The sequence below is a fragment of the Bos javanicus genome, chromosome 27 (assembly GCF_032452875.1).
Source record: "Bos javanicus breed banteng chromosome 27, ARS-OSU_banteng_1.0, whole genome shotgun sequence".
Lineage (NCBI taxonomy): Eukaryota > Metazoa > Chordata > Mammalia > Artiodactyla > Bovidae > Bos > Bos javanicus.
The window spans coordinates 37,369,581-37,395,223 of NC_083894.1; the positions used below are offsets into that span (position 1 = coordinate 37,369,581).

General features: G+C 47.0%; 1 protein-coding gene across 1 annotated transcript in view; it reads left to right on the forward strand.

Annotated features, from left to right (window-relative positions):
• Positions 1 to 1,532: 1,532 nt before the first annotated feature.
• The window catches only part of CHRNB3 (cholinergic receptor nicotinic beta 3 subunit), a 36,851-nt gene continuing 12,740 nt past the window's right edge, over positions 1,533 to 25,643 (forward strand). Inside the window, exons 1-3 of the mRNA XM_061404610.1 lie at positions 1,533 to 4,047; positions 14,183 to 14,334; positions 15,517 to 15,561. Coding sequence (XP_061260594.1) covers positions 3,996 to 4,047; positions 14,183 to 14,334; positions 15,517 to 15,561 — 249 coding nt within the window. The 5' untranslated portion in view covers positions 1,533 to 3,995. The remainder of the gene's footprint in view (positions 4,048 to 14,182; positions 14,335 to 15,516; positions 15,562 to 25,643) is intronic.

The following is a 25,643-nucleotide window of genomic DNA, read 5'->3' on the forward strand; positions in this document are numbered from 1 at the left end:
ATAACAACTCTGTGTGTGTGTGAGCAAGCATGCAGGAGCGTGTACACTGGAGAGAAATAGACCAACATCTCAACGGTGATTAGATTAGGAAGATGGATTGTGAATCTTACTTTCAGTGTACTGTTAGGATTGTACTACTTTTACAGTTTAAAAAATACTAATCATAACTCTTTTTTTTTTTTTCTTTGTGGCTGCACTGGGTGTTCGCTGCTGGGAGAACTTTCTCTAATTTCTGCGAGCAGGGGCTACTCTTCATGGCGGGGCGCGGGCTTCTCCCTGCGGTGCTTCTCTTGTTCTGGAGCACGGGCTCTAGGTGCACAGACTTCCGTAGTTACAGCACGCAGGCTCAGTAGTTGTGGCACATGGGTTTCATTGTTCAAGGCATTGTTCGAGGCATGATGGTCTTCCTGGACCAGAGATGGAGTCCACATCCCCTGCATTGGCAGGCAGATTCTTATCCACTACACCACCAGGGAAGTCCACTAATCGTAACTTTTTAGACCTTCAAGTGAAAGCACAGCTGTTTCCCGTCACCTTCTGCTCTGTCGTGTGGCTCTCACAACGTCTCTCCTGGAAGTGATCTGGCCAGCGTTCCCCAGTCACTGGAAGGAGCAGACTCAGTCCTCACAGGGAGCATGTTTGGTCAGTGACGGATGAGCAGCGGTTTTCCTTGGCTCTCAGGATGCAAATGTGTCCCCTTGATGATGGAGACCTTCTGATTGTTCTGCTCTGTGGACCCACCCCCCCATCCCAGTCGATGTTTATTGTTGGTTATAGGACACATGGGGCTTCCCTGATGGCTCAGCTGGTAAAGAATCCACCTGCAATGCAGGAGACCCAGCTTCGATCCCTGGGTCAAGAAGATCCCCTGGAGAAGGGATGGGCTACCCACTCCAGTATTGCAGCCTCATGGAGAATTCCATGGCCAGAGGAGCCTGGCGGGCTACAGTCCACGGGGTGGCACAAAGTTCCAATGTAGCTGAGGAGTGTGATTGAGCAGGAGGAGGGCTGTCTGCTGGGACAGACCCCCGAGAAACAGCTGGTCAAAGGGGTGTGTGTGTCTGCGTGCACGTGTTTTTTGAGCTTCCCTGGTGGCTCACTCAGTAAAGAATCCACCTCCTGGTGCGGGACACATGGGTTCCATCAGTGGGTCGGGAAGATCCCCTGCAGAAGGAAATGGCAACACACTCCAGTATTCTTGCCTGGAGAATTCCATGGACAGAGGAGCCTGGTGGGCTACAGTCCATGCGATCATAGGAGTTGGACCCGACTTAGCAAAGAACAGGTGAGGGAAAGAGCACACGCTGGCTCAGTGCAGGATGATTTTTTGAGACATGAATTGATACAAATTTGTGTTCTCTGTAGTTTTCTTTCCCCTACATTTCCCAAGAAAGGAGCTAGGGCTGATATGTTTATAGAGACTGAAAGCAGAAGCCATTAAAGACAACCTCTCTTCCTGTTTGACATCAGCTTTTACCACAAGTGTAAACTCACTGAAGGGCTTATTTGATGTTTTCAGAGCAGGATGGAGATGAGGTGAGTGTCTTCGAAAGGGAGATGGGCCAGAAATCCCCAGAGACTGGCCGGCCCCTCCAGCAGCAGAGACCAGCGACTAGGGGACCCTGTCACCCAGACTTCCTGGCCAGGAAAGGGCAACAGAGCCGCCTCTTCCACTGGGACCCCGTGGCTGCCCGCCGACCCTCCGCTGCCGTCAAGATGGGCCAGAGGCGACAGCCTGCTTGTGACTGGGGGCTGCAAACGAGGCTTTTGCTGCCCTGAGCTCCTGAAATGACAGAGATGGTATTTCCTGCCTGCTCAGTGGAATGGCAAGCTCCATTTTCTTTGATTTATTGAAAATGAAGAACAGCGACACTTCCTGCACCCCTGGGTTAGTGGCTAATTGATTCCTGAGACCGTTGTAAACTCACAGCGGGCCTGGAATGTGGTTCAGATGGATGGGAGATCAGTGTCTAATTGTTTCCTTCCTCTTCCTTCTAAACCGCTCACGTGCAGTGGGCTCTGGGGATGCTGGGGAGAGAGGGTAAGAGGACCCAGCCAGGCCCGAGGAGCCTGTGGTCTGGGGAATGGAGACTGTGGGGGCCGGGTTTCTGGAGGAGTGGAGAGGAGAGGGAGCTGGAGGAGGGGACGTGGTCCTGCCTTTCCTGGCAGGTCTGTCTGGACTCCGAGCTGGTACCCTGCTGAGCATCACCGGGTGTTTGGAAGTCACCGATGCTCTCAGAGGAGCCTTAATGAGGTAGAGGGAAATTTTCGATTGGATTAAATCAGTGTGGCCCTGGGTGGGTTGGCAGTGCCCGGAGGGTGCTACTCCAGTACTGGGGCCCCATCGGGGGACTCTGCTCCTACCAGGCCCTCTTCTCCTTCCAGCCCTCACTTACTCTTGCCTCATCAGCAGATTTGCATTCCTGGAGGACCCTCTGTGTGTGGACAGCGCTGAGCTAGGTGAGAATCAGACCAACTGCGACCAAGGTGAATCCAAAGACGAGGTGGTGATTTCAGCCTCCAGGTCCTGGGAGCGATACAGAAAAAGACAGTACTCCAACTGTCCTTTCTCTTGTGGATTATCCGCAGGCCCTGGGGGCTCCAGGGAACCCCAGAGGATGCTCTGATCATGAAGCATGCCAGAGCCCCTAGACCAGGGCAATGAAGGGCATGGTCATTCGTTTTAAAAACTGAGATGTGGAACTTCCCTGGTGGTTCAGGAGTTAAGAATCTGCCTTGCAATGCAGGGGACACAGGTTTGATCCCTGGTCTGGGAAGATCCCACATGCTTCGAGGGAACTAAGTCCGTGAGCCACAGCGACAGCCCGCACACCCTAGAGCCTGTGCTCTGCAACAAGAGAAGCCCCACAATGAGAAGTCGTGCAACACAGCTGCAGAGTAGCCCTGGCTCGCTGCAGCTAGAGAAAGCCCGGGTGCAGCGGTGAGGATCCAGTGCAGCCAAATATCAATAAATAAATAGAATTAAATTTTTAAAAACTGAGGGGCAATTGACATATAACACTGTGTCAGTTTCAGGGTCACCACATAAAGATTGGGCATTTGTATACCTCGTGAAATGAAAACCACCATGTCCAGTGAACACCCATAAGTACACACGGTTACAAAAAGTTTTTTTTTTCTCTCATGATGAGAGCTTTTAAGATCTACTCTCTTAGCAACTTTCAAATATGCAGTACAGTATTATTAACTATGGCCTTCCCTGGTGGCTCAGCGGTAAAGAATTCGTCTGTGATGCAAGAGATGCAGGAGATGCGGGTTCGGTCCCTGGGTCAGGAGGATCCCCTGGGGGAAGGCATGGCAACCCACTCCAGTAATTCTTGCCTGGGAAATCCCATGGACAGAGGAGCCTGGCAGGCTGCAATCCATAGGGTCACTAAGAGTCAGACACGACTGAGTGACTGAATACAGCAGCATTATTAACCATCGTCTCCACGTACAAACATCCCCAGGGTTTGTTTCATAACTGGGATCTGTAGCTTTTGACTCTTATTCACTGTTCTTAAGCTGCACGTCCAAAATGAACGACGATGGAGAACGCTGTAGGAGAAACTTGCACTGGCTTCCGTGTTGCGTGTCTTCATTCACGGTTTCTCCCTTTTACACAGGTCTCCAAGCATGAGCAAAACAGCACAGAGCTCTCGCTGTTATCCGGCTTCACCCTTCACCCCCCCTCCACTGCCCCGCATCTCCTGGCGGGAGAGTGAATTAATAAGTCAGGAGTTAGGACCCAGAGATAGTTCTCAGACCTACAGGATCTGACAGCTGACTGGGAATCAATGAGGTGTGCTTTCAGAGACCTCGGACTGACACCAGCCGGGTTCAGCCTGGTTTCCCCTCTCCAGGTATCTGCGTCCTCTGGGCTCCACTCTGGACTTTGAAGCTCTGCGTTTTCTCTTCGAAAACCCCCTTTTCTGATGGAAATATCCTGTTGTTAAAGAGGAGGAAGGCATTATCTCTGTCCAGCCGACATCATAATGCTTGCAGACTTTATCCTGGTGTTCAGCGTCCTTGGTATCACCCACTCAGGTAAGCTCAAGCTGAAGCAAATGAAAACTTGATCGTTGCCCCTGCTGATAATGTCAGGATTAAAAAATGTGATGTGTAGGTATTTTTAGGTTACTCTTTAAGATAACCTTTAAAAATGTAGCTCCGATGAGTAATTCCATGAAGTCTGTATATTGCTAAAGAAAGCATATGAATTCCATAATGTTTATACTTTTGCCATTGACTGTGTTATTCCTTTGGAATCACTATGAGCTTGGTAGGAAGATATGAAAGCAGGGGAATGTTATCAAGCGCACTGAATGGTACTCAGAAAATTGTTAAAATATTTGGCATAGGGATTATGTCAACATTTTAGTATCATATTTATTAACAATCACTCTAGCTGTGCATAGATGCTTATTGTCCAAACTATTGTGCAGATATAAAAATACTTTCATAAATTTGTGCATGTAGGTATATTTAGTATGTTTTTACATCACAGTTAAGCAAATGTCCGTGAAGCTGTGTGAGTTTTCTGTGACTATCATCCACCAGAAAATAAAGGCATTTAAAGAATGAGGACAAATAAAGGAGACAGAGGGCAGGAAAGGAAAGTGGGAGAAAATAACTGGGAAGTTTAGGGAACAGTGGGCACCGTCACCTGCCAGCTTTCTGGGTGTGGGAATCATTTCACGTTTCCTGCAACTTAAGAACAGAAAGCCCTTCCCCTGACACCAGATTCCATACAGAGCCAGGGGACAGACGGTGAGGAAACAGTGTGGTTCCTGTAGCGATTTGTCTTTATTTGTCGCTAGTGTTTTGGCCACGTAGGAGTATTGTCATTTTCAGACGGAGAACCAGAGGCACTGAGATCGACTTGCCCAAGTCCTGAAATAACTCTTGGATTTAAAATCCTGTGACTCACACACACACGTGAACATTATTATATCTTCAAAAACGTAGCCTGTGCTCAAACCTGGGGCTCAGAAGCACACAGAGTCATTTCTAAGTGCAGAGAGCATTGAATCCAGTTTGAAATATCACTGAATTTTATTTCTTCCAAGTCTTTTTTTTATTGAAGTGTAGTTGATTTACAGTGCTGTGTCAGTCTCTGCTGTACAGCAAAGGCACTTGGTTATACAAATATATACATTTTTTAAAGTGGTTTTTTTTTTCCTTTTTTTTTAATCCCAAGAGACTGGATATAGTTCCCTGTGCCGTACAGTGGGACCTCGTTGTTGCAAACATTCTAAATAGTTTGCATCTACTGATCCTAAACTTGCAGTGCACCTTGCCAATCATAAAAATAATAATAAACTTCTGTGTGTTTTAGCATGTAATTAATCATAAACATAATCAGCTTCTATGCAATTCATGTCTGATGTTTCTCTGCTAATTACTAGAGCATCCTATTTCCTATGCTGGAATTGAGTCTCAGCATTCTTTCAGCAGAGAAGCCATCTCCCGGGTCAGCAGGGCTGGTTAGCATAAACCCTCAGGCTCACCCTCAGCAGGTTCACCCACGCCTGCTTCTCTGCACGCAGTGACAGCTGCATAAGACGGTTGGAATCGGACGAGAGCCTGGCCCCCGGCTTTCGTACGTGTGCTGCGGGAGTCTGGAAATGTGTGCCTAGCTGTATGCACCTGTCACAGATCTGTAACAAGTCCATGTAGTCGCCTGTGATAACTCTGGAGTTTGTGAGCATTTCTAGATCCACTGGAGAGTCTCTTTCTATTTATAGATCTGTGCCACCTTTCCTTAAGTTCTTTAACTTCTCTGCTCATCGTAAAGAAAACAGTTTCCCTTTCTCACACGAAGCTACCTTTTTCAAATGACAAGGCACAAGCCCTCATTTCTGTTTCTCTGGTCCTGGTGGAAGGATTGCCATCTATGGCCACACTTTTGTCCACTCCAGAAATAGGACAATATCTTATTCCTCTTCCCATCATTCTTAACACAAGATGTGTGTTATTCATTAAAAAAATATTTATTGAAGGTCTACCACATCCCAGGAATTGTTCCAGTGTCGGGGATGCATGGAGGAATAAAATAGTTGTTCTGAGAAGCTCTCATGATAGCAAAAAGCCATCAAATATTTATTATTTGAGTCCATCCTGAGAGCTAGCTATACATGTTGGCAGAAGAGACTATTTGTGGGAAGATTTTTTGGGGGATGAGGTAGTGATAATGAATGAAAGGCAAAATCAAAATACACCAAAAGGTGTCAAACAAAGTATATACCTCTCTCAACAATACTTGCTGAGATTTGAAATTCTTCAATAATCTGTTTTCTCTCCTAGCTGAGAATAAACAGGGGTGGCATTTTCAGTAAAATCATAAATAATCATGGGAAGTTTCACCTATTAAGTTTGAAGTAGGGGTCATTTATATTATATGTTACAGGAGTACAACATGGTGACTCTCAATTTTTAAATTATTGTATTTGTTTGTTTACTTTTGGCCGTTGGATCTTCACTGCTGGGCTTTTCTCTAGTTGCAGCGAGCAGGGCCTCCTCCTCAGCATGATGCTCGGGCTTCTCACTGCAGTGGCTTCTCACTGCGGTGGCTTCTCTTGTTGGGGTTCCCAGGCTCTAGCGCACAGCTCAGTGGTTGTGGCGCACGGGCTTAGAGGCATGTGGGATCTTCCTGGATCAGGGCTCGAAACCATCTCTCCTACCTTGGCAGGTGGAGTCTTTACCCTGAGCCCCCAGGGAAGCCCTGATTCACAGTTTTTAAAGGTGATACTCCCTTTATGTTGCTGTTCAGTTACAAAGTCATGTCTGACTCTTTGTGACCCCGTGGACTGTAGCCCTGTCCATGGGATTCTCCAGGCAGGAATACTGGAGTGTGTTGCCATTTCCTTCTCCAGGGGGATCTTCCCAATCCAGGGATAAAAATCCACATCTCTTGCATAGGCAGGTGGTTTCTTTACCACTGAGCCACCAGGAAAGCCACACTTCCTCCATAGTTACTCTAAAGTATTGGCTATATTCTCTGTGCTGTACACATGTCCTCGTAGCTTATTTTATACCTAATAGCTTGTTCATCTTTATCCCCTGCCTTGTATTACCCTCCCCTGTCCGCACTGGTAACCACTGGTTTGTTCTTTTTACCTGTGAGTCTGCTTCTTTTCAGTTATATTCATTACTTTGTCATCTTTTTATCATCTATTAGGTTTTATCAGTTATTCATATTTCAGTGTGAGAGAGTTTGTCAAAATTTTGATAAAAGTGATTATTAATGTGGGGGTGAGGAGGGCACAGAGTCTGAGCCTCCAAAGAAAGGAGAGCAAACAGTCCTGAGGAATAAAGAGAGCAGAGCCTCAAGTCGTAGGTTCCAAAGAAAAATTGGTCTCAAGCTGGTTCTGGGAAGCCGATCCAAATGTGTCTCAATTCCACCCTCTGGTGTGGAGAGAGCCCGAAGCTCATCACAGCCAGCGCCTGGTCCCGGGATAGCTCTAGTTACGGTTACCTGGATCCCTTCTCCGCTGCAGCCAGGGGTGAAGAGCTGTTCTCCAGTCAAGGCTGCAGCTTACACGCCGGCCCTCTTTGTATTTTGGGGAACAGCAAATATGGGCAATAAGGGGTCCCATTTGTGGCTGTTTCATGGATGTCAAGACCCTGAAGGCACAGAGTATGTGGGTGGCCAGACCTTCCCCGTCATCTACGGCCCTGTTTTCATGGCCTGGAATCAGGAACTGTCTCTGAGTCTGAGTTCAGGGCCTCTCCATGTGGATAAATATTAATTAGGTTCTTCTTTCTATTGAGTGATGAGTTTGGCAAGAGACTCGGTGGCCTGAGCCGAGGGCAGTGAGCCCTCCTGCAGCACGGCCCCCGCCCAGTTTCAAGCGGAGGATGTTGCTAGGATCAGGCAGGGCGTTGCAGCCCTGTCTGTCTGTCCGTCCTCCACATTGCTCTCAGGTGTGCTCTGGTTCTTCCTTTTTTTTTTTTTTTTTGCCCTCTTCCTGCGGGGCTGCTTATCTGGTCCCAGGGGAAAGATTTTGACAAAGAAAACCGGGGCAAACAGTCAAGTAGAAACAGGAGTTCCCTGGCGGTGCAGTGGTTAAGACTGTGCTTTCACAGCTGAGGCCAAGCCTTCAGTCCCTGGTCAGAGAACTAAAATCCCACAAGCCACATGGCAGGCAAAAAAAAAAAAAGACTAAGAAAAAGAGAAGAAAGGAGAGAAAGAAGTTCCAGGGGGAAGCAAAATTCCTTTTTTCACCAAAAGAGATGGTGAAAAGCGTTTCTAACAGGCAGCGCACACTCTTTGAAGATGTATGTGTGCATTAGACGGCGTGTATGTGTGTGCTGTATGTGTATGTTGGGGAGGCTACAGGGAAACGTGGGGAAGTCTGAAGCAGGATGGCTCTGTTCTGTGACTGTAAAGCGCTGGGCATCCCCTTCCTCAGAGAGCGACCTCAGAGCAGCACCCATTCAAGAAGCCCACCCCTGCCCCTCAAAACCCACAGCAAAGCAGCCTGCTGGATGCCTCCTGCTGCAGAGGAGGCTGGGGGCAGGCTACAGAACACTCTCAGCAGGCCCGAGTGTCTCCCCAAGACCACACAAACACCACCCGGGACACCATGCTCCCCAAAGATACACAACTTGGAACAACAGTTTGGAAAATACAGCGATAGCCCCACAGCAACAAAAATAGCAGCAACATTGAGTGTGCATTCATAGACGTGAACTGCTGGAGCAGATTTTACGTGGCTGGGAGACACGCTGGGGGGAACAGTCTTTGCCTCCTCAATCCTCGAAGAACTTCATGAGCTGGTGGAAAGGATGACAAGTTGGGAGTCAGAAGACCACAGCGCCCCCGTTCTGCGGGTGACCCCTCCCAGCTCTCCCAGGTCTTCACCTGTGAAGTGAGGGGCTTACGTGTCTTGAAAGTCCTTTCCAGCTCCACTGTCTTCATGTCGTTATCATTCCTCTTTCTCTCCTCTTTAATTAATGCTGAAAGGCTCTCCCATCCCTCCCCCCAGGGAGCTGACTTTGGGAAACGAAACCCCCACAGCAGAGCAGGGAGGAGGCTCACTCATCTTCCAAGAGCAGTTTTCTGACTTGTCAGTGAATCACTGAGATGTGTCTTAGAAGAGTGGTCTTATCTAATGAGTTTGAAATATAAGTCCGTTTACAAAAATTTGCTTTATATACAACCTCTCAGGAATCTGTTTCTTTCTTTTTTTAATTTGCTTTTTAAGTTTTATGGAAGTATAGTTGATGTACAGCGTTGTGCTGATTTCTGCTGTATGACAAAGTGGTTCAATTATACGCGCATTGATACTTTTTCATATTCTTCTCCATTATGGTTTATCATAGGCTAGTGAATATAGGTCCCTGTGCTATACAGTGGGACCGTGTTGTTAAATTAATTGATTAGTTAATTTGGCTGCATTGGGTCTTAGGTGGGGCCCAGGGGACCCTCTTTGCTGCACGTGGGATTTTTCACTGGGCCGTGTGAGGTCCCCTAGCTGTGGCACGCAGGCTTCTCTCGGTTGTGGTGCTTGGGCTCCAGAGCACGAGGGCTCAGTAGTTGCTGTGTGAAGCTTTGGTTGCCCTGCAGCATGTGGGATCTTAACTTCCGTGACCAGGGATCAAACCCACGTCCCCTGCGTTGGAAGGCAGACTCTTGACCAGTGGGCCGCCAGGGAGGTCCCTGTGCATCTTATACATCACAGTTGGCATCTGCTAATCCCACCCTCCCAGTCCTTCCCTCCCGACCCCCCACCTTGGCAACCACCAAGCTCTTCTCTATGTCTGTGAGTCTGTCTCTGTTTCATAAATAAGTCCGTTTGTGTTGTATATTAGAAGGAATCCATTTATTTCTTGAGACCACTTGTCCTGGAAATCCAGAGAACATCTGCGGTTCTCCATCTTCTGGAGCCACGAGCTGGTCCCGTGCCCCCACCCCTCAAGAAAATTATAGCCTTCCGTGCATTTATTCATTCGTTTGCTCATTCCCTAGAATCAGCTCATGTTTATTGAGGCCCTAGCCTTGAAGAATCAACATGGAAGTCCTTGCCCTTCCTCATAACATCCTATTTTACAAGAACAAACCAGGCTTGTCCTCTACATCTGCTTCAATAACATCAGTGACTTCAGTTTCTATTTGGGGAAGATACTAGGCAGAAAGCAGCCAACCTTTGGCCTTTGTCTTCTCTTTATTGGTAAGGTCTGTTTTGGTCAAGACCCTTTTGTACTAGTCAGCTCAGGCCACCATAACAAAATACCACAGACTGGGTGCTTGAAAGAAATTTCTTTTCTCACCGTCCTGGAGACTAGAAATCCATGAGCAAGGTGCCAGCAAGCTTGGTGAGAGCTCCCTCCTGACTTGTAAACAGCTGCCTCTGGCTGTGTCTCCACATGAACTCCCCTCTGTGCGAGCCGGAGGAGAGTCCAGGGGTCTCCCCCTCTTCTTATGAGGACCCCAGCCCTGTCAGACTAGGGCCCCACCCCTATAACCGGATTTAACCTTAATTACCTCTTTTTAGGTCCTGTCTCCAAATGCTGGCTTCCCTGGTGGCTCAGCGGTAAAGAATCCGCCTGCCAGTGCAGGAACTGCAGGAGATGTGGGCTCAATCCCTAGGTTGGGACAGTCCCCTGGAGGAGGGCACGGCAACCCCCTCCAGTATTCTTGCCTGGAGAATCCCATGGACAGAGGAGCCTGGCGGGCTATAGCCAGTAGGTTCACAATGAGTCAGACATGACTGAAGCAACTTGGCACGCACACGTGTCTCCAAATGCAGTCATGCTGGGGGTTCGGGCTTTAACATATGGATTTTACAGGACAAACATCCAGCCTGTAAGAGCCAGGACAGAGCTACACCTTTTCCTCCTCAACTCAGATGGCAGCTCGGCTTCTGACGTGGATCACAGGGTCAGAACCCACACAGTCCTGAGAGCACGTCTGCTCGCTTCCCTCTGGAAGCTGGTGAAGAGCAGGGTCCAGCCGTCCTCTCAGAGCGGGTGGGCTTGGGGGCTGCAGGGGCTGGGGAAGGTCAGGTCACAGTCTTAGGGGACCCTTCCCAGCACGCAGCTCCCACTGCCTGCAAACTGACAATAAGGTTATCCTGCCAGGAAGGAAGTTCCGCGGCCCAGTCTCTGCCCTTCTTAGGATGCTTCTCACACGTCCCAAACCACGATGGCGTCAGGCCGTTCCAGCTAAGAAGCCCATTCGGTACGCGTGAGTGGTGCGTGGTGTATGTGTGCGGTGGGTGTTGTGTGTGATGGATGTGGTGTGTGTGTGTTGTGTGTAGTGATCGTGGTGGGTATGTGTGGTACGTGGTGCCTGGTGTGTGAGTTGTGTGTGTGGTGTGTGTGTGCTGGGTACGATCTCTGTGTTGTGTGTATGGTGTGTGTTGTGTGTGTGTGTGCGTGGTATGTATATGATGTGTATGTGGTATGTGTGGTGTGTGTGGTGGGTATGATGTGAATGTGGTGTGTGTGGTGTGTGTATAGTATATATGTGTTGTGTGGTGTGTGTATGGTCCGTGTGTGGCGTGTGTGGTATGTGTGGTGTCTGTAGGTATATTGTGTGGTGTGTGTTGTGGGTTTGATATGTGCTGTATATGTGGTATGTGTGGTATGTGTATGGTCTGTGTGTGGTGTGTGTGGTGTGTATGGTGTGTGGTGTGAGTACAGTGTGTGTATGGTGTGTGTAGTGGATATGATGTGTGTGTGGTGTGTGTGTGGTGTGTGTGGTGTGTCTGAGGTCCTGCGGATGAGGGGTGAGGCCCAGGTGGGAGTGGGTAGGCACTCTGAAAGGCCTGGGAGGCCATGGTAAGAACTGGGCTGTTTTTTCCCAAGTCTGATGGGAAACCACGGGGAGGATTTGAGCAGGAAGCTGACATAATCCTCCCCAGCTTTTAAGTGATGATCCAGCTGCTGGGTGGAAAATGGACAGTGAAGAGGTGAGCGCAGCAATTAGCGGGCAGTGCACGGATCCATGGGGGAGGTGATGGGGTCTGAGGTCAGGGCGGTACCCGCAGAGGAGCTGGGAGCCATCAGAGCTGCCTGGTATTTGGAAGGAAGCTAAGCCCGGATATCCAGTAGGGAATTCGTGAAGGGCAGCCTCCTCTCTCAGATGGCTTCAGGAAATTTCGATTCTCTATTCCTCCCACTGCCCACATTTCCAGGAAGGTTTTAGGGTGAGGGCTGTCCTGGCCGCCACTCTCTGACCTGCTCTTCAGTGCAGTTCTGCTGGCTAAGAATAGATGAAGTATCCAAGTTTAAGACTGGCTGGCCGTTTGAGTGTCTGTGGGTGTGCTCAGCTGTGTCTGATTCTTTGCAGTCCCTTGGGCTATAGCCCACCAGGCTCCTATGTCCTTGGGATTTTCCAGGCAAGAGTACTGGAGCGGGTTGTCATTTCTTTCTCCAGGGGATTTTTCCCGACCCAGGGATCAAACCCACGTCTCCTGCATTGCAGGTGGATTTTTTTTTTTTTTTAACCACTGAGCCACCAGGAAAGCCCAGCCCTTTGAGTTAGTAAGCGCAAATGTAAGGCCGCACCTCTACCACTCAGATGCATCTTCATCAGCTTTCTGGTGCAGAAGAGAGAGGGTGCGGCACCCAGAGCATCAGACCCATTATCCACGCCCTGCTCACCCTGGGAGGGGGTTACCAACTACGCTGAGAATCATCTCCCCAGGGAAGTGGAGGTCCCACGCATCTGTGGGGAATGAGTGTGACTTTGCTTTTCTTTCCACAAAGCATCTCATGGTTTTCATTGGTCAAATGTGGGGCTGTGTCTTGCACGTGACCTTGCCCATCATGTGTGTGTCTCTCAGTGGGAAGAGAAGGTTTTCTATGGGAAAGCAGAGGGTGTGGAATGAATCACTGTAGGATTGAAGAGCATCCTGGACAGAGGAAGGGGAGCATAGTTAAAACAACAAGGAGGGGCTTCCCTGGTGGTCCAGTGGTTAAGATTCTGAGCTTCCAATGCAGGGGGCACAGGTTTGATTCCAGGTCAGGGGACTAAGAGCCTGTACATACTGGTGCAGCCATAATTAATTAATTTTTAAAATCTTTTAAATTAAAAAATATGTATAAAACAATGAAAATCTTCCTGGTTTGAAATTGGATAGCACAGCCCTGAAAAGAAACAAAACTGACCTCGAGACCACATTCCTAAACCATTTCTTCAGTTTGAGAGTTAAAGCTTGAAATTAGGACTTTCGAACATTTAGGGGCAGAGAAGAGTTGTCAGAAGCTGGCTGTTGTAAGGGAAGTCTTGCACAGGAGGAAAGGACAGAGCAGACAGGCCACGTGGCGGGTGTTCTGTGACCACAGGCTGGATGCATGGGAAACGGCCCTGGCCACTCCCTCCATTGGCTCATTCATTAGACAGATACACGGTGAGCTCCTGGTGTGGCTGAGCACTGTGCTATGTGCTGGATGAACATCATCAAACAACGTGGAGTGTGCCTGCCCTCGTGGACCCCGAGGGGAGGACAGACAAAGACAAATACAGACAGACTGTGAAAAGGACATGGAGAGGCCAGGCCAGGCGCGGCGGTGGGCAGTGCATGCAGGCAGAGACCGCAATCATCAGGAGGTGAGACAGGACAAGGCGGGCGCTGTGGGTGATCCTTCAGGGGTCAAGTGATGACCTCATGATGGGAAAGTCCTATGAAAAATAAAGCTCTGGCTTAAGTACAGAGTCTGCATGCATGCTAAATCACTTCAGTCATGTCCAACCATTTGCGACCCCATGGACTGTAGCCCACCAGGCTTCTCTGTCTATGGGGATTCTCCAGGCAAGAATACTGGAGTGATTTGCCATGCTCTCCTCCAGGGAAAAGTATAGAGCCTACCTTTATTTATTTATTTCTTCCAGTTTTATTGAGATGTAATCAACATATAGCCTTGTGTAAATTTAGGATGTACAGCATATTGATTCAACTTCACATCCATCACAGAAGGATGACCACAGGATGGTTGGTGAATATCCACAGTCTCAGACAGGGACCACATTAAAGAAACAGAAGGAGAGTATTTATGTGTGGTTGGGGAGGGAGCTGAGGTGGAACAGGAGAATGTTGACTGAGAAGCCCAGGAGCCTTAGTCCTGCCTCGCTGAATCAGGCTGTCTGGAAACACACGACGGTCCAGTTTGGAGATGTAAGGTCAGCTGTCCCGCCTCCCCGGTTAATTCGGGTCCCCTCCTGTTCATCCAGCTGCTGCGGGATTCAGGTCCATAGCCGAAGAAGAAGATGCACTGCTCAGACACTTATTCCAAGGTTACCAGAAATGGGTTCGCCCCGTATTACATTCCAACGACACTGTAAAAGTCTACTTTGGATTGAAAATTTCTCAGCTGGTGGATGTGGTGAGTAATCCCTGGCCCTCAGCTGAAAAGAACATGCATTCCTTCACCCGTGTCAAGGCTAAGATTTGATTTTGTTTTCTTTCCCTGTGTCTGCCATTTCAGTTTTAAAAATAACTCGGCATGAGAGAAAATCTGCCCCGGGAAGCCAGTGAAGTGACCCAAGGAAAGAATGTCATTTTCACGGCAACACTTTTGTAGGCGGAGGGGGGCTTCTTGCTGGAGGGAGGTGGGCCGTGGTTAGGAGGGCATCTCTCTGATGGGTTTACTGGAGCTGCCAAGGTGAAGAGCAGACGGGGCTGAGCCCGGGGCTGACTCAGCGTCCCCTGAGCCAAGCCAGGGCGGGCAGGGGTCGGAGCAGAGAGAGCCGCGGTGACAGCCCTGGAGAGAGTCCCTGGGTGACCCCATTCCCTCCTGGATCTCCTGGGGACCCCAGATCTTTCCCTGACACACCCCATACCTTAATTTTCCTATTGAGTCCACATTTCTGTCATGAGGTTCCTGGGGAAATCTGTGAACTTTGATAACCCAAATTCTGCAAAACCATGCTACTGCAGTCCCCAAAGTCCCAGAACAATGTTCCCCCATTGGCCATATCCATTCATCATCACCACCCCCAAACTGACTCAAAGCCCAAGATTCCTTCTAGAAAATCATACAAAGCCCACCTCCCATTTAGCTAGCATTTCATTCAACTTCACCCCCTTACTGTGCCTTTGGTTATGCAATTTATGCAAACATCACCACAAGGAACTGCTACTTGCTCTCATTATTATTTTCATTTTAAACAAAGTATGCCTAATATTGTAGGGTCCCAATGCCATGGGGCTTCCCTGGTGGCTCAGATGGTAAAGAACCTGCCTTGTAATGCAGGAGACCTGGGTTCAATCCCTGGGTGGTAAGATTCCCTGGAGAAGGGAATGGCAACCCACCCCAGTATCCTTGGCTGGGATATCCCATGAACAGGGGAGCCTGGCAGGCTGCAGTCCAGGGGGTTGCAAAGAGTCAGACACAACTGAGTGACTAACACCCACTCGATGCCATTTAACTGTTCTTAAGTTGAGAATCCTTCCCACTTTGGACTGCTCAAAAGTAAGATTTCAAGAAGTCTTTGTGACAAAAAAAAAAAGAAAAAAATCCAATACACATTTTCACTTAATTTGAATTTACTTTTCCTTTTCTTAGGATGAAAAGAATCAGCTGATGACGACAAACGTGTGGCTCAAACAGGTAACTGTCAGTCTGAGGACTGTGCCTGCTGTCTAATTGTCACCGTTCTTTCCACTGAGAAAGGTTCCTATGGAAAAATAATTATTTTAAAGAGTGCATTGCGTTCTTCAGGGAGACATTTGGGAGTGTTTGGGGAAGGGCTTCTTCTTTTTTTATTTTCTTCCACGCAAGTCGGAGGTCAGTCTGGAAGCCTGTAGGTGCTGTCTTCTGGCTCTGTCTTCTTGCTCCTGGAGGGGGTCTCTGAGCCGGCAGGTGGGCAGGTGACCCTGACTGTGAGTCCCAGGCTCTGGTCCCTGGGCTCCTTGGAGAAAAGGGGGCCAAGTTCCAGAGTGCAACTTACCCCACTGAAGCTAAGACAACCAGATAAGAAAATCAGCGATGTTAGTTCCCCTTCCTTCCCCCATCCTCCCTAGGATCTTGCCCCTCCCCTAATACTGTTCTCTAGAAAGAGAAAACGGGATGACAGAGGCCCCCACTATCAACCTCAGAACGAGACGCTGAATCCACAAAAGCACAGGAATGATGTTTAGCTCTCAGCCTGACCACAGCCTGTCTCCTGCTCTTTGTAGAGTTGCCAGGAAACAGTTACCCTTCAAATAATACCTGTCATGTAAAGGAGAAAATATTAGTACTTCTTTGACAGGAAATGAAAAGGTTGATTTAATTACTTACTTTTTTGGTTTTGTTAACACTTTTTTTTTCTTTTTTTACCATATGTCCAGATATTACCTAATCTCCCAGAGATTTAAAATCTAGGTATGTTAGCTATCTCACTTAATTTTAACATATGTACATAACATTCTTCACTTATGTTGAAATGAGTTGTTTATCTGTGCCAGTTTAGTGCACACTCGTGCAGGTCTTTCTGCTAATGGTCTATAAGGAACAATGGATAAAAGACTCTCAGGAGATTTTCTGGATCTCATCTGGGGTCATCAGATTTCACCCACTCAAAGGTTTTGATCAGATTTGGGTAATTAGTATAAATTTTGCTAGTTTCTAGATATGTTAGCATATTATGAAATGGATCTGCATATTATTTTACTTGTAAATAAAAATGTTCAGGAGAAAATAATAAGCTGGGAATGTAGGTATAAAAATACAATTTAAATAAATAGGGACTTCCCTGGCTGTCCAGTGGTTAAGATTCCAAGCTTCTGAGGCAGGGGTCATGGGTTCAATCCTTGGCCAGGGAACTAATAACCCACACACCGCCTGGGACAGCCAAATTTTTTTTTTAATGTAAAAATAATAATAATTTTTTAAAATAAAATGAATAAATGTATTTTTCAATACATTTCTTGGGACTTATTCTACTTTTGCACTTTAGAGGCTGTGGAGTTTGAAGGTATTTTGAGTTCATAAAAGTCAGTAAGAAGTCCTGTATTTGCACTTTCACAGAAGAGAAGAAAAATTCTTTGTTGAAGTGTAAATAAGCTTAGGATGTTGGCAAAAATAAAACAGACTCACTCCTCTACACACACCTCCTCCAGCTGCCCCTTGAGGTTACAGCCTTACACATAAGAGAGTGGTCGAGGAGCCTTGGTTTTTGGGGTATAGGGACTTTTCACTTTCCTGAGATTTTGGAAACAAGAAGTCATTTCAGACAAAGAGAACAAGATTAGACATGAAGGGAAGAAACCGTCTTCCTCAGGCTTCAGCTGTACTTTGGAAATGACCTCCAGCAAAGCGAGGCCCCTGGAATCGCTGTCTGGTGAGCCCCTCCAGGTCAAGACAGAACTGACACCTAAAAATCCCAGAACGGAGCGAGAGAAATCTACAGGGGGAGGGAGAGAGTGCCTAGCTGCCATTTAGGAAAGCCTGCTGGGAACTTGGGTTCCCATGTCATAGAAGAAACAGGGGGAACATGGTTTCATTGCATTAATTTGCAATGCGTTGTCATAGCTCTTATCCATTTACATTTCTGAACCTCTCTAAATTAGCAAAGTGGGTATCATTATGCCTGTTACCAGAGACAGAAGAGTCTGCTTCATCTGGCTAGAACCAGCTTTCCCCAGCTGGAGCCTTGTTTGCACATCTAGCCCCGCGCAAAACATCCAGCCCTATTTCTAAATTAGAGGAATATTCAAAGTAGGAGAAACCACTGAGAACATGATGAAGCTATGAACCCACTCACACAGATTGGGTTTGGAGTGGGAATGTCACAATAGGGATTAGCCAACAAGGGCTGTGTTATGGTACAAACAGTGTGGGAGCAAAAAGGAGAATCTCTGGCCTGGTGGCAGGCAGGGAGGGCTGCATGGAAGAGGAGGCATTGGAGCTCCACCACGACGTTACTTTTATACTTTCTTTTCTATGTTTTAGCTTTTTAAGTGTAAAATAGTAAAGGAAAGGACTAAAGGAAACAGATGGAAAAAGAAGATAAAACTGACATTTAAAAAAACCAGCACAGTGTTTTACACAGACCTCAGTTTCAACGACAATGTTAAAGTTTATTGAGCATCTGTTAAGTGCCCAGTCTGTTACACGTGTCATGGGAACGAATACATTCAATTTTCACAGCCACCTTCCAAGGTCTATTATGATTCCCACTTTGCAGATGAGAAGACTGAGGATTGGAGGACTGGAGTGACTTGTCTCAGGCAACACACTAGTAACTGCAGTCTGGTGAAAAGAAATCATTTTCTTCTTCCGACTTGAGGAGCTGTTGGGAGACACCCGGCCGTCCTCTCGGGGCTCTCCCTGTAAAGTCTAGCTCCTAATCCTGGCCTTCTAAGGCTTTGGTTCCTTAACCTCTGGGAGCTCTCATGAAGCTGTTCTAGAAAGGCATTTAGGAGAGAATGAGACTGGGAGTCACTTCGTTGATTCCACAGGATTTATTGAGCATCAACTAAGGGCCAGGTAATCTGCTAGATTCAGGATGTACAGAGTGTAAAACACAACCCTGCCTTCAAGGAGAGAATCTGGTGTTAGTTGTGTAAAAATAATCTCCGTAATATGATAGACACTATAAGTAACGTATATACATAAGACACTGAGTCATTACAATTATGACAATGAAATGGGGAACAAATCATGGAAGTCTTCCAAGGGGAGGAGACATTTTGGTGGGGTCTTGCAGGATCAGTAGAGGTTCCATGATCCATAAAAGTGGAGAAATTGTCACCCACCTGAATAGGTTTCCCAAACACATGACTTTCCAAAGCTCTCACACCAGAGCAAAGCTATAAGAAACTCTTTCCAATCACCTCTGTCTACCTCAGTAAAAATAAAGACAATAATGACCAAACTTCTCTCTTTTCTCTTTGCCCTCTCAGACACTGAAAAATGCTCCTTAGTTCATGGAGACAATAAAATTCTGCCTGCTTGGTCCTAAAGCAGGTTTCCTGCAGCATACCTGAGTGAGGTGACTGGTGTTTTGTTTTGTTTTTTAACCCGATTCCTCTGCTCTATCTTCTATTTCCTTCATCTTGTCTGGTATATTTAGACATTTCTCGTCTATCCTCCCAACTGCAGACCTTTACAGGCACAAATTTAGTAACATCCTGAGAAAGTCCTCTATGGAGAGCTATTTTTGTGGTATTGATTTTATTTTGCAAACTTGTCTTCGTACTTCCAGAGAGTAATAAAAACCGTACAACCCATAAATAGATTATTAACATGGACTCACTACAACTCTGTGACAAGGTCTTCACCGCCCCAGCCACTCAGATTCCACTTAGTCTTTGTCAAGGGTAGGAAAACCGCATCGCAAGCACCTGAAGGGGATGGAAGACAAAGCCATCATCCCTTCCTTACTGACAGGACGGTCGGCCCTTTGTCTGAATGTCACCCTGTGAGTAATCACCCTGAAGACAGATGCCAAGTGTATTCACTCAACTAGTGCTTCATGAGCACCTACCATGTGCCAGGGCCATATAGGGCACTGGGCCTCAACTCTGGGGGCAAAGTCCTTGAGCCAGAAGGTTCTGAGTGGCCAGGTGTTACTGAATGTGGGCTGCTGTCCCAGGCCACAGCAACCCCGAGGACACAGAGCTCCCTGAATCTTACAAGGACAGCATCTTGGACCAATGTGGTTTTCCCAACAGCTGGTTCCTGTGTGTTTTATTAGTTCAGTTCAGTTAGTCAGTCGTGTCTGACTCTTTGTGACCCCATGAGCTGCAGTACGCCAGGCCTCCCTGTCCATCACCAACTCCCAGAGCCCATCCAAACTCATGTCCATTTTGTCGATGATGCCATCCAACCATCTCATCCTCTGTCCTCCCCTTTTCCTATTATTTGGTTATGCCAAGTCTTACTTGTGGCACATGGGATCTAGCTCCCTGTCCAGAGATTGAACCTGAGCCCCCTGCATTGACAGCACAGAGTCTTAGCCACGGCACCACCAGGGAAGTCCCTGAATTCCTGTTTTAGATCACAGTAAGTTCAGAAATATGAAGGCCTCATTGGGTGGATCCCTGCAGCTGGTTTTGGAGGAGAAAACCAAGATGCTGGCTTTTTTTTTTAAACAAACCTAAGGAAAGGCTGGCCTTGCTGTAAGGTCTGGGCCATTTGCCCAAAGCCTAGTTATCTTCCCCAACCTCCAACAGCACCTATACTTCTAGGGATTTACCTTAAACCTCCATCACCTTCTTATCTCCTTCCTTTTCCATAGCCTCACTCTGACCTTAGCAGACGAGGCCCTGCCGTATGGTCTTCTGATTCACGTGGACCCTGAGTAAGACTGAAGTGAGTCGGGGATCCAGAGTCTTGCTGTATAAACTTGGCAGGTCACTTCCTCTCTGACTCTCTGTCTCTTCATTTATGAAATAAGGCAATACCCAGCTGCAGTGTCGCTGGGTGGTTAAAAGGTATTATGTGTGTGCATGTGACTCCTCTGAGGTCTGGCAGGTAGTGGGAACTCAATAAATGTCATTTCCTGGTGCCCTCTTCATAGACTTTCTCATCTTTAATGACAAATCCCATTTCTTGGCCTTGACAACTCAGATATAATGGGAATATGATGGTGGTTTAGTCGCTAAGTTGTGTCCGACTCTTTTGACCCCATGGACTGTAGTCTGCCAGGCTCCTCTGTCCATGGGATTTTCCAGGCAAGAATACTGGAGTGGGTTGCCATGCCCTCCTCCAGGGGATCTTCCCAACCCAGGGATGGAACCGGGGTCTTCTGCATTGCAGGCAGATTCTTTACCAACTGAGCTACGAGGGACGCCCCAATGGGAATATGAGACATATAATATGCCATGTTGCCGTCTTTAAGATTAAAATGAATCAACAATAATTTCATTAATTTAATTTGGGGGGTGGCATATTACATGGCTTGAGGGATCTTCGTTCCCCAAACAGGGATCGAACCCAGGCCCATGGCAAGGAAAGTGTCAAGTCCTAACCACTGGCTCTGCAGGAATTCCGACATTAATTTAGTTTTAAGAATTTCACACCTGACTTTGAGGTAATTGAAAATCCCAGGGTGTCCCAGAGGTTGCCGATCAAGGCACCAGCAGGGAATATTTGTTTCTTGCTATCTTTTGGTCTTGGGATTAATAATTATTAATGTTTATAATAATAATTTTTCTAATTATTAAGAATCATTAGAAGACTTCATTTATTATTTTTAAAAGTCATGACAATTTCTTTTTTAAGTCTTATGATTTAGGTTTAAATGAAATTTGGTTCTGGATTGTTCTGCAGCTTGACATTTATGAATGATATTTCAGGTAATATATGTAAGAAAATTTTAAGGAAATATATATGATATGGATTTGAAGTTGCACTTTTTGGAATTAAGAAAGCTAGACTGGGAGTATTTTTCTATTTTTTTTCTCAGTCTGAGATTAACTTTGGTATTTGGCCCTGACCTACCCTGTGCTCCCCTGTTCCTATAATAATAACAAGCTCTCAAGCCCGGGACTGTGGCAAAGTGGAGCTGATGTTTGTACAGAGCTTTGAGAATCTTGGCTGGGACATGCTGTGTGAACACTGGATACTGTTTCTAATCTCCTGCTTTAGAAAGGCAGAGACAGGAGGTTAATCTCCAACCCCAGGGTTTCAGAGGGAGAAGGGAAATGACCAGAAGCCTCACAGCCCCTTAGAGAGCAGGACAGAGGATTTGGGCTCTGAATCCTCATCCTGATTCAGCTGACTTTAGTACGAGCAATGATGCTGTGGTGTGGGGCTCAGCCAGCATCATGGTGGATCATGTCCTGCTGGATTTTGGTGAGCCCCTCTGATGGCATGTTGGCGGGGACAGCATCTCTAATTCCCCAGGTCTGACCTCAGAAGGACACTGAGACTGTAAGGAATGTCTCTCCAGTCTTGCAAAGGAGCATAGCCAGTGAAGGATGGTCCAGGGGTGGAACTCTAATTTGATGTTCAATGCATTCTCTCTCTCTTTCTCTGTCTTGGGTACCCCCAACAGAGTCCCACTGACCATGAGTCCCACCTGTTCTTTACTGTTCAAGAACGTACCCTGAATCCACTGGAGCTGATTTTATATCCTCCTCAAGGATTCAGACATGCCCCTCATTCATCCAGCCACTCACATCTGCTCTTCATCCTGGAACAGAATCCTCAGTAGCCCTGCTCCTTCCTCCATGGTACCCACTGCCCGCTCCTGCCCTCTGTCTCAGCTACAGTGTCATCCAATCAGAACCGCCTTCCCTGTCCACTCAATGTCCCCCATTTTTTCACCCAAACCACCCCCTTCGTGGCCGTGAGCACAGGGTGATGGTTTGCCTGTTAGTTCATGGGTTCTAGAATCTTCCCTGGTGGCTCAGTTAGGTAAAGAGTCTCCCTGCAGTGTGGGAGACCTGGGTTTGATCCCTGGGTTCGGAAGATCCCCTGGAGAAGGGAATAGCAACCCACTCCAGCAATCTTGCCTGGAAAATCCCATGGACGGAGGAGCCTTGCGGGGCTCTAGTCCATGGGGTCGCAAAGAGTCAACACAACTGAACAGCTGACACACACACTCCCCACCAGGAGTTCCCACAGAAAGGAGTGTGAGTCTGTCTGGGGGGCAGAAAGAGGACTGAATGGTCTATCACGGGCTCTGGTCTGAGGCAGCCCCAGGTAGGAGGACAAGGTGGCCCTGCTCAGAGCTGGTATAAGCCTTGCATATTTGTGGGATGGATTAATTTCCCCCGAATATTAAGTTCCTGAAGCACAGCCTCTGGACTTCCTCGGGCCACAGCTCTCCATCCTGCTGCTGGAGGTGCGATGAGCAAGACGAATCTTTCCAACGGAACCACCTCTCCCCCGGGGCTTGGCCCGTTTCCCTGAGCACAGTCTGCACAGCTGCTGTGCGTTTGCCCCTGGAATCTGAGCTCCCCACTTCTTCCTGGGCTGCAGAGCCAGGCTTCGATAAAGGTGACCAGTTCCTGTAGAAGAGAGAAGGCTGAATTCCAGAAGCAGGCGATTTTTTTGGAGATCTTTAGGTTCCAAGCGGAGACACTGTGGGTTTGGGCTCACTAACACTGTGCTCACTTAACACTGATATTAAAGAAGGAGCCAGAGTGTAAGAGACCAGTTCTAGTCAGTCTGCCTAAATGTGTTTGTCTGCAAGGCTCGTCCCTGTGTACCTGCTGCTTGCTCCCTTTGCTGTTGCTGGTCAGTCACGAAGTCGTGTCCGATGCCTTGCGACCCATAGACTGCAGCACACCAGGCTTCTCTGTCCTTCACCATCTCCCCGGGTTTGCTCAAACTCATGTCCATTGAGTTGGTGATACCATCCAACCATCTCATCCTCTGTCACCCCCTTCTCCTTTTGCCTTCAATCTTTCCCAGCCTCAGGGTCTTTTCCAGTGAATCGGCTCTTGACATCAGGTGCCCAAAGTATTGAAACTTCAGCTTCATCTTCAGTCGTTCCAATGAATATTCAGCGTTGATTTCCTTTAGGTTTGACTGGTTTGATCTCCTTGCTGTCCAAGGGACTTCAGGAGTCTTCTCTAGCACCACAATTCGAAAGCATCAATTTTTTGGCGCTCAACCTTCTTTACTGTCCAACTCTCACATCCATACATGATTACTGGAAAAACCATAGCTTTGACTGTATGGACCTTTGTCAGCAAAGTGATGTCTCTGCTTTTTAATATGCTGTCTAGGTTTGATGAAAATGAAAGAGGAGAGTGAAAAAGTTTGCTTAAAGCTCAACATTCAGAAAACTAAGATCATGGCATCCAGTCCCATCACTTCATGGGAAATAGATGAGGTAACAGTGGAAACAGTGTCAGACTTTATTTTTGGGGCTCCAAAATCACTGCAGATGGTGATTGCAGCCATGAAATTAAAAGAGGCTTACTCCTTGGAAGGAAAGTTATGACCAACCTAGATAGCATATTGAAAAGCAGAGACATTACTTTACCAACAAAGGTCTATCTAGTCAAGGCTATGGTTTTTCCAGTAGTCATGTATGGATGTGAGAGTTGGACCGTGAGGAAAGCTGAGCATCGAAGAATTGATGCTTTTGAACTGTGGTGTTGGAGAAGACTCTTGAGAGTCCCTTGGTCTGCAAGGAGATCCAACCAGTCCATTCTGAAGGAGATAAGCCCTGGGATTTCTTTGGAAGGAATGATGCTAAAGCTGAAACTCCAGTACTTTGGCCACCTCATGCGAAGAGCTGACTCATTGGAAAAGACCCTGATGCTGGGAGGGATTGGGGGCAGGAGGAGAAGGGGACGACAGAGGATGAGATGGCTGGATGGCATCACTGACTCGATGGACGTGAGTCTGAGTGAACTCCGGGAGTTGGTGATGGACAGGGAGGCCGGGCGTGCTGCGATTCATGGGGTCGCAAACAGTCGGACCCGACTGAGCGACTGAACTGAACTGAACTAGGTTTGTCATAGCTTTCTTTCCAAGGAGCAAGTGTCTTTTAATTTCGTGGGGGCAATCACCATCCACAGTGATTTTGGAGCCCAAGAAAATAAAATCTGTCACTGTTTCCACTGTTGTTCCCTGCTCGAGGTCTATTTTATATGTTAAAATATACTTTTCATATATATAAGGAACTAAAACCTCAGTCATTAGAAAACAAACAACCTGATTAAAGAATATGCAGAGGACTTAACAGCCACTTCACCAAAGAAAATGTATGGATGACAAATAAGCATGTGAAGAAAAGCTCAATGTCATTTAGTCATTAGGAAAATGTATAGCAAAAGCCATAATGAGATACTACTTTACAACTATTATAAACATTTCAGTGTGACTGTACCCAGAACAGGAGATGATGCCAGACAGCTGGAATGCTCATGCATTGCTAGTGGGAACAGAAAATGATCCAGCCACTCTGGTGCCATATAAAGTTAAACATAGACTTACCCTACGACCCTGCCATCCTCTCCTAGGTATTTACCCAAGAGAAAAGAAAATGTTTTTCACCCCCAAACCTACAAAATTTTTATAGTCACTTTATTTATAGTCATTAAGAATTGGAATGAATACAAACATTTTACCTGGTAAATGGATTAAAAAAATTGTGTTATATCCCTACAATGGAATACTTCTCACTAATAAAAAATAAACAACCTACCTAGAATCCAAAAATGTATTTCAATAGGTAAAAGAAGTCTGGATGGACAGGCCATGGACTGTGATTCCATTCTCTGGCATTCTGGGAAAGGCAACATCACAGGATCAGAAAACAGAGCGGTGGTTGCCAGGGATGGGGAGGTGCGAGTGTTGATTACAAAGCGCAGCCTAAGGAAAACTGGGGGCAGGGGAGCTGTCCTGGTATCTTGATGGTGATCATGACTATCCAACTGTTTGACTATAGAACCGGACACAAAAGAGTGAATTTTATTGTATGTAAATATTTTAAACGTAAAAGTGAAAAACCAAAAATGCTGCTCTGGGTTCCCCTCAACATTTCTGAGATTCAGACTTGCTGCTGATAGTGGAAGTCTGCTTGTGTTAGTCGCTCAGTCGTGTTCAACTCTTTGAGACCCCATGAACTGCAGCCCACCAGGCTCCTCCGTCTATGGAATTCTCCAGGCAAGAATACTGGAGTGGGTTGCCAAGTCTCCTTAGCAGGAGACAAATTATTCATAGAAAGGAAATTGTATTTGCTTTTCAAAGTGGCAGAGGAAGAGGAAGGAAGAGAGAAGCCTGTGAGTACCGAGTAAGCA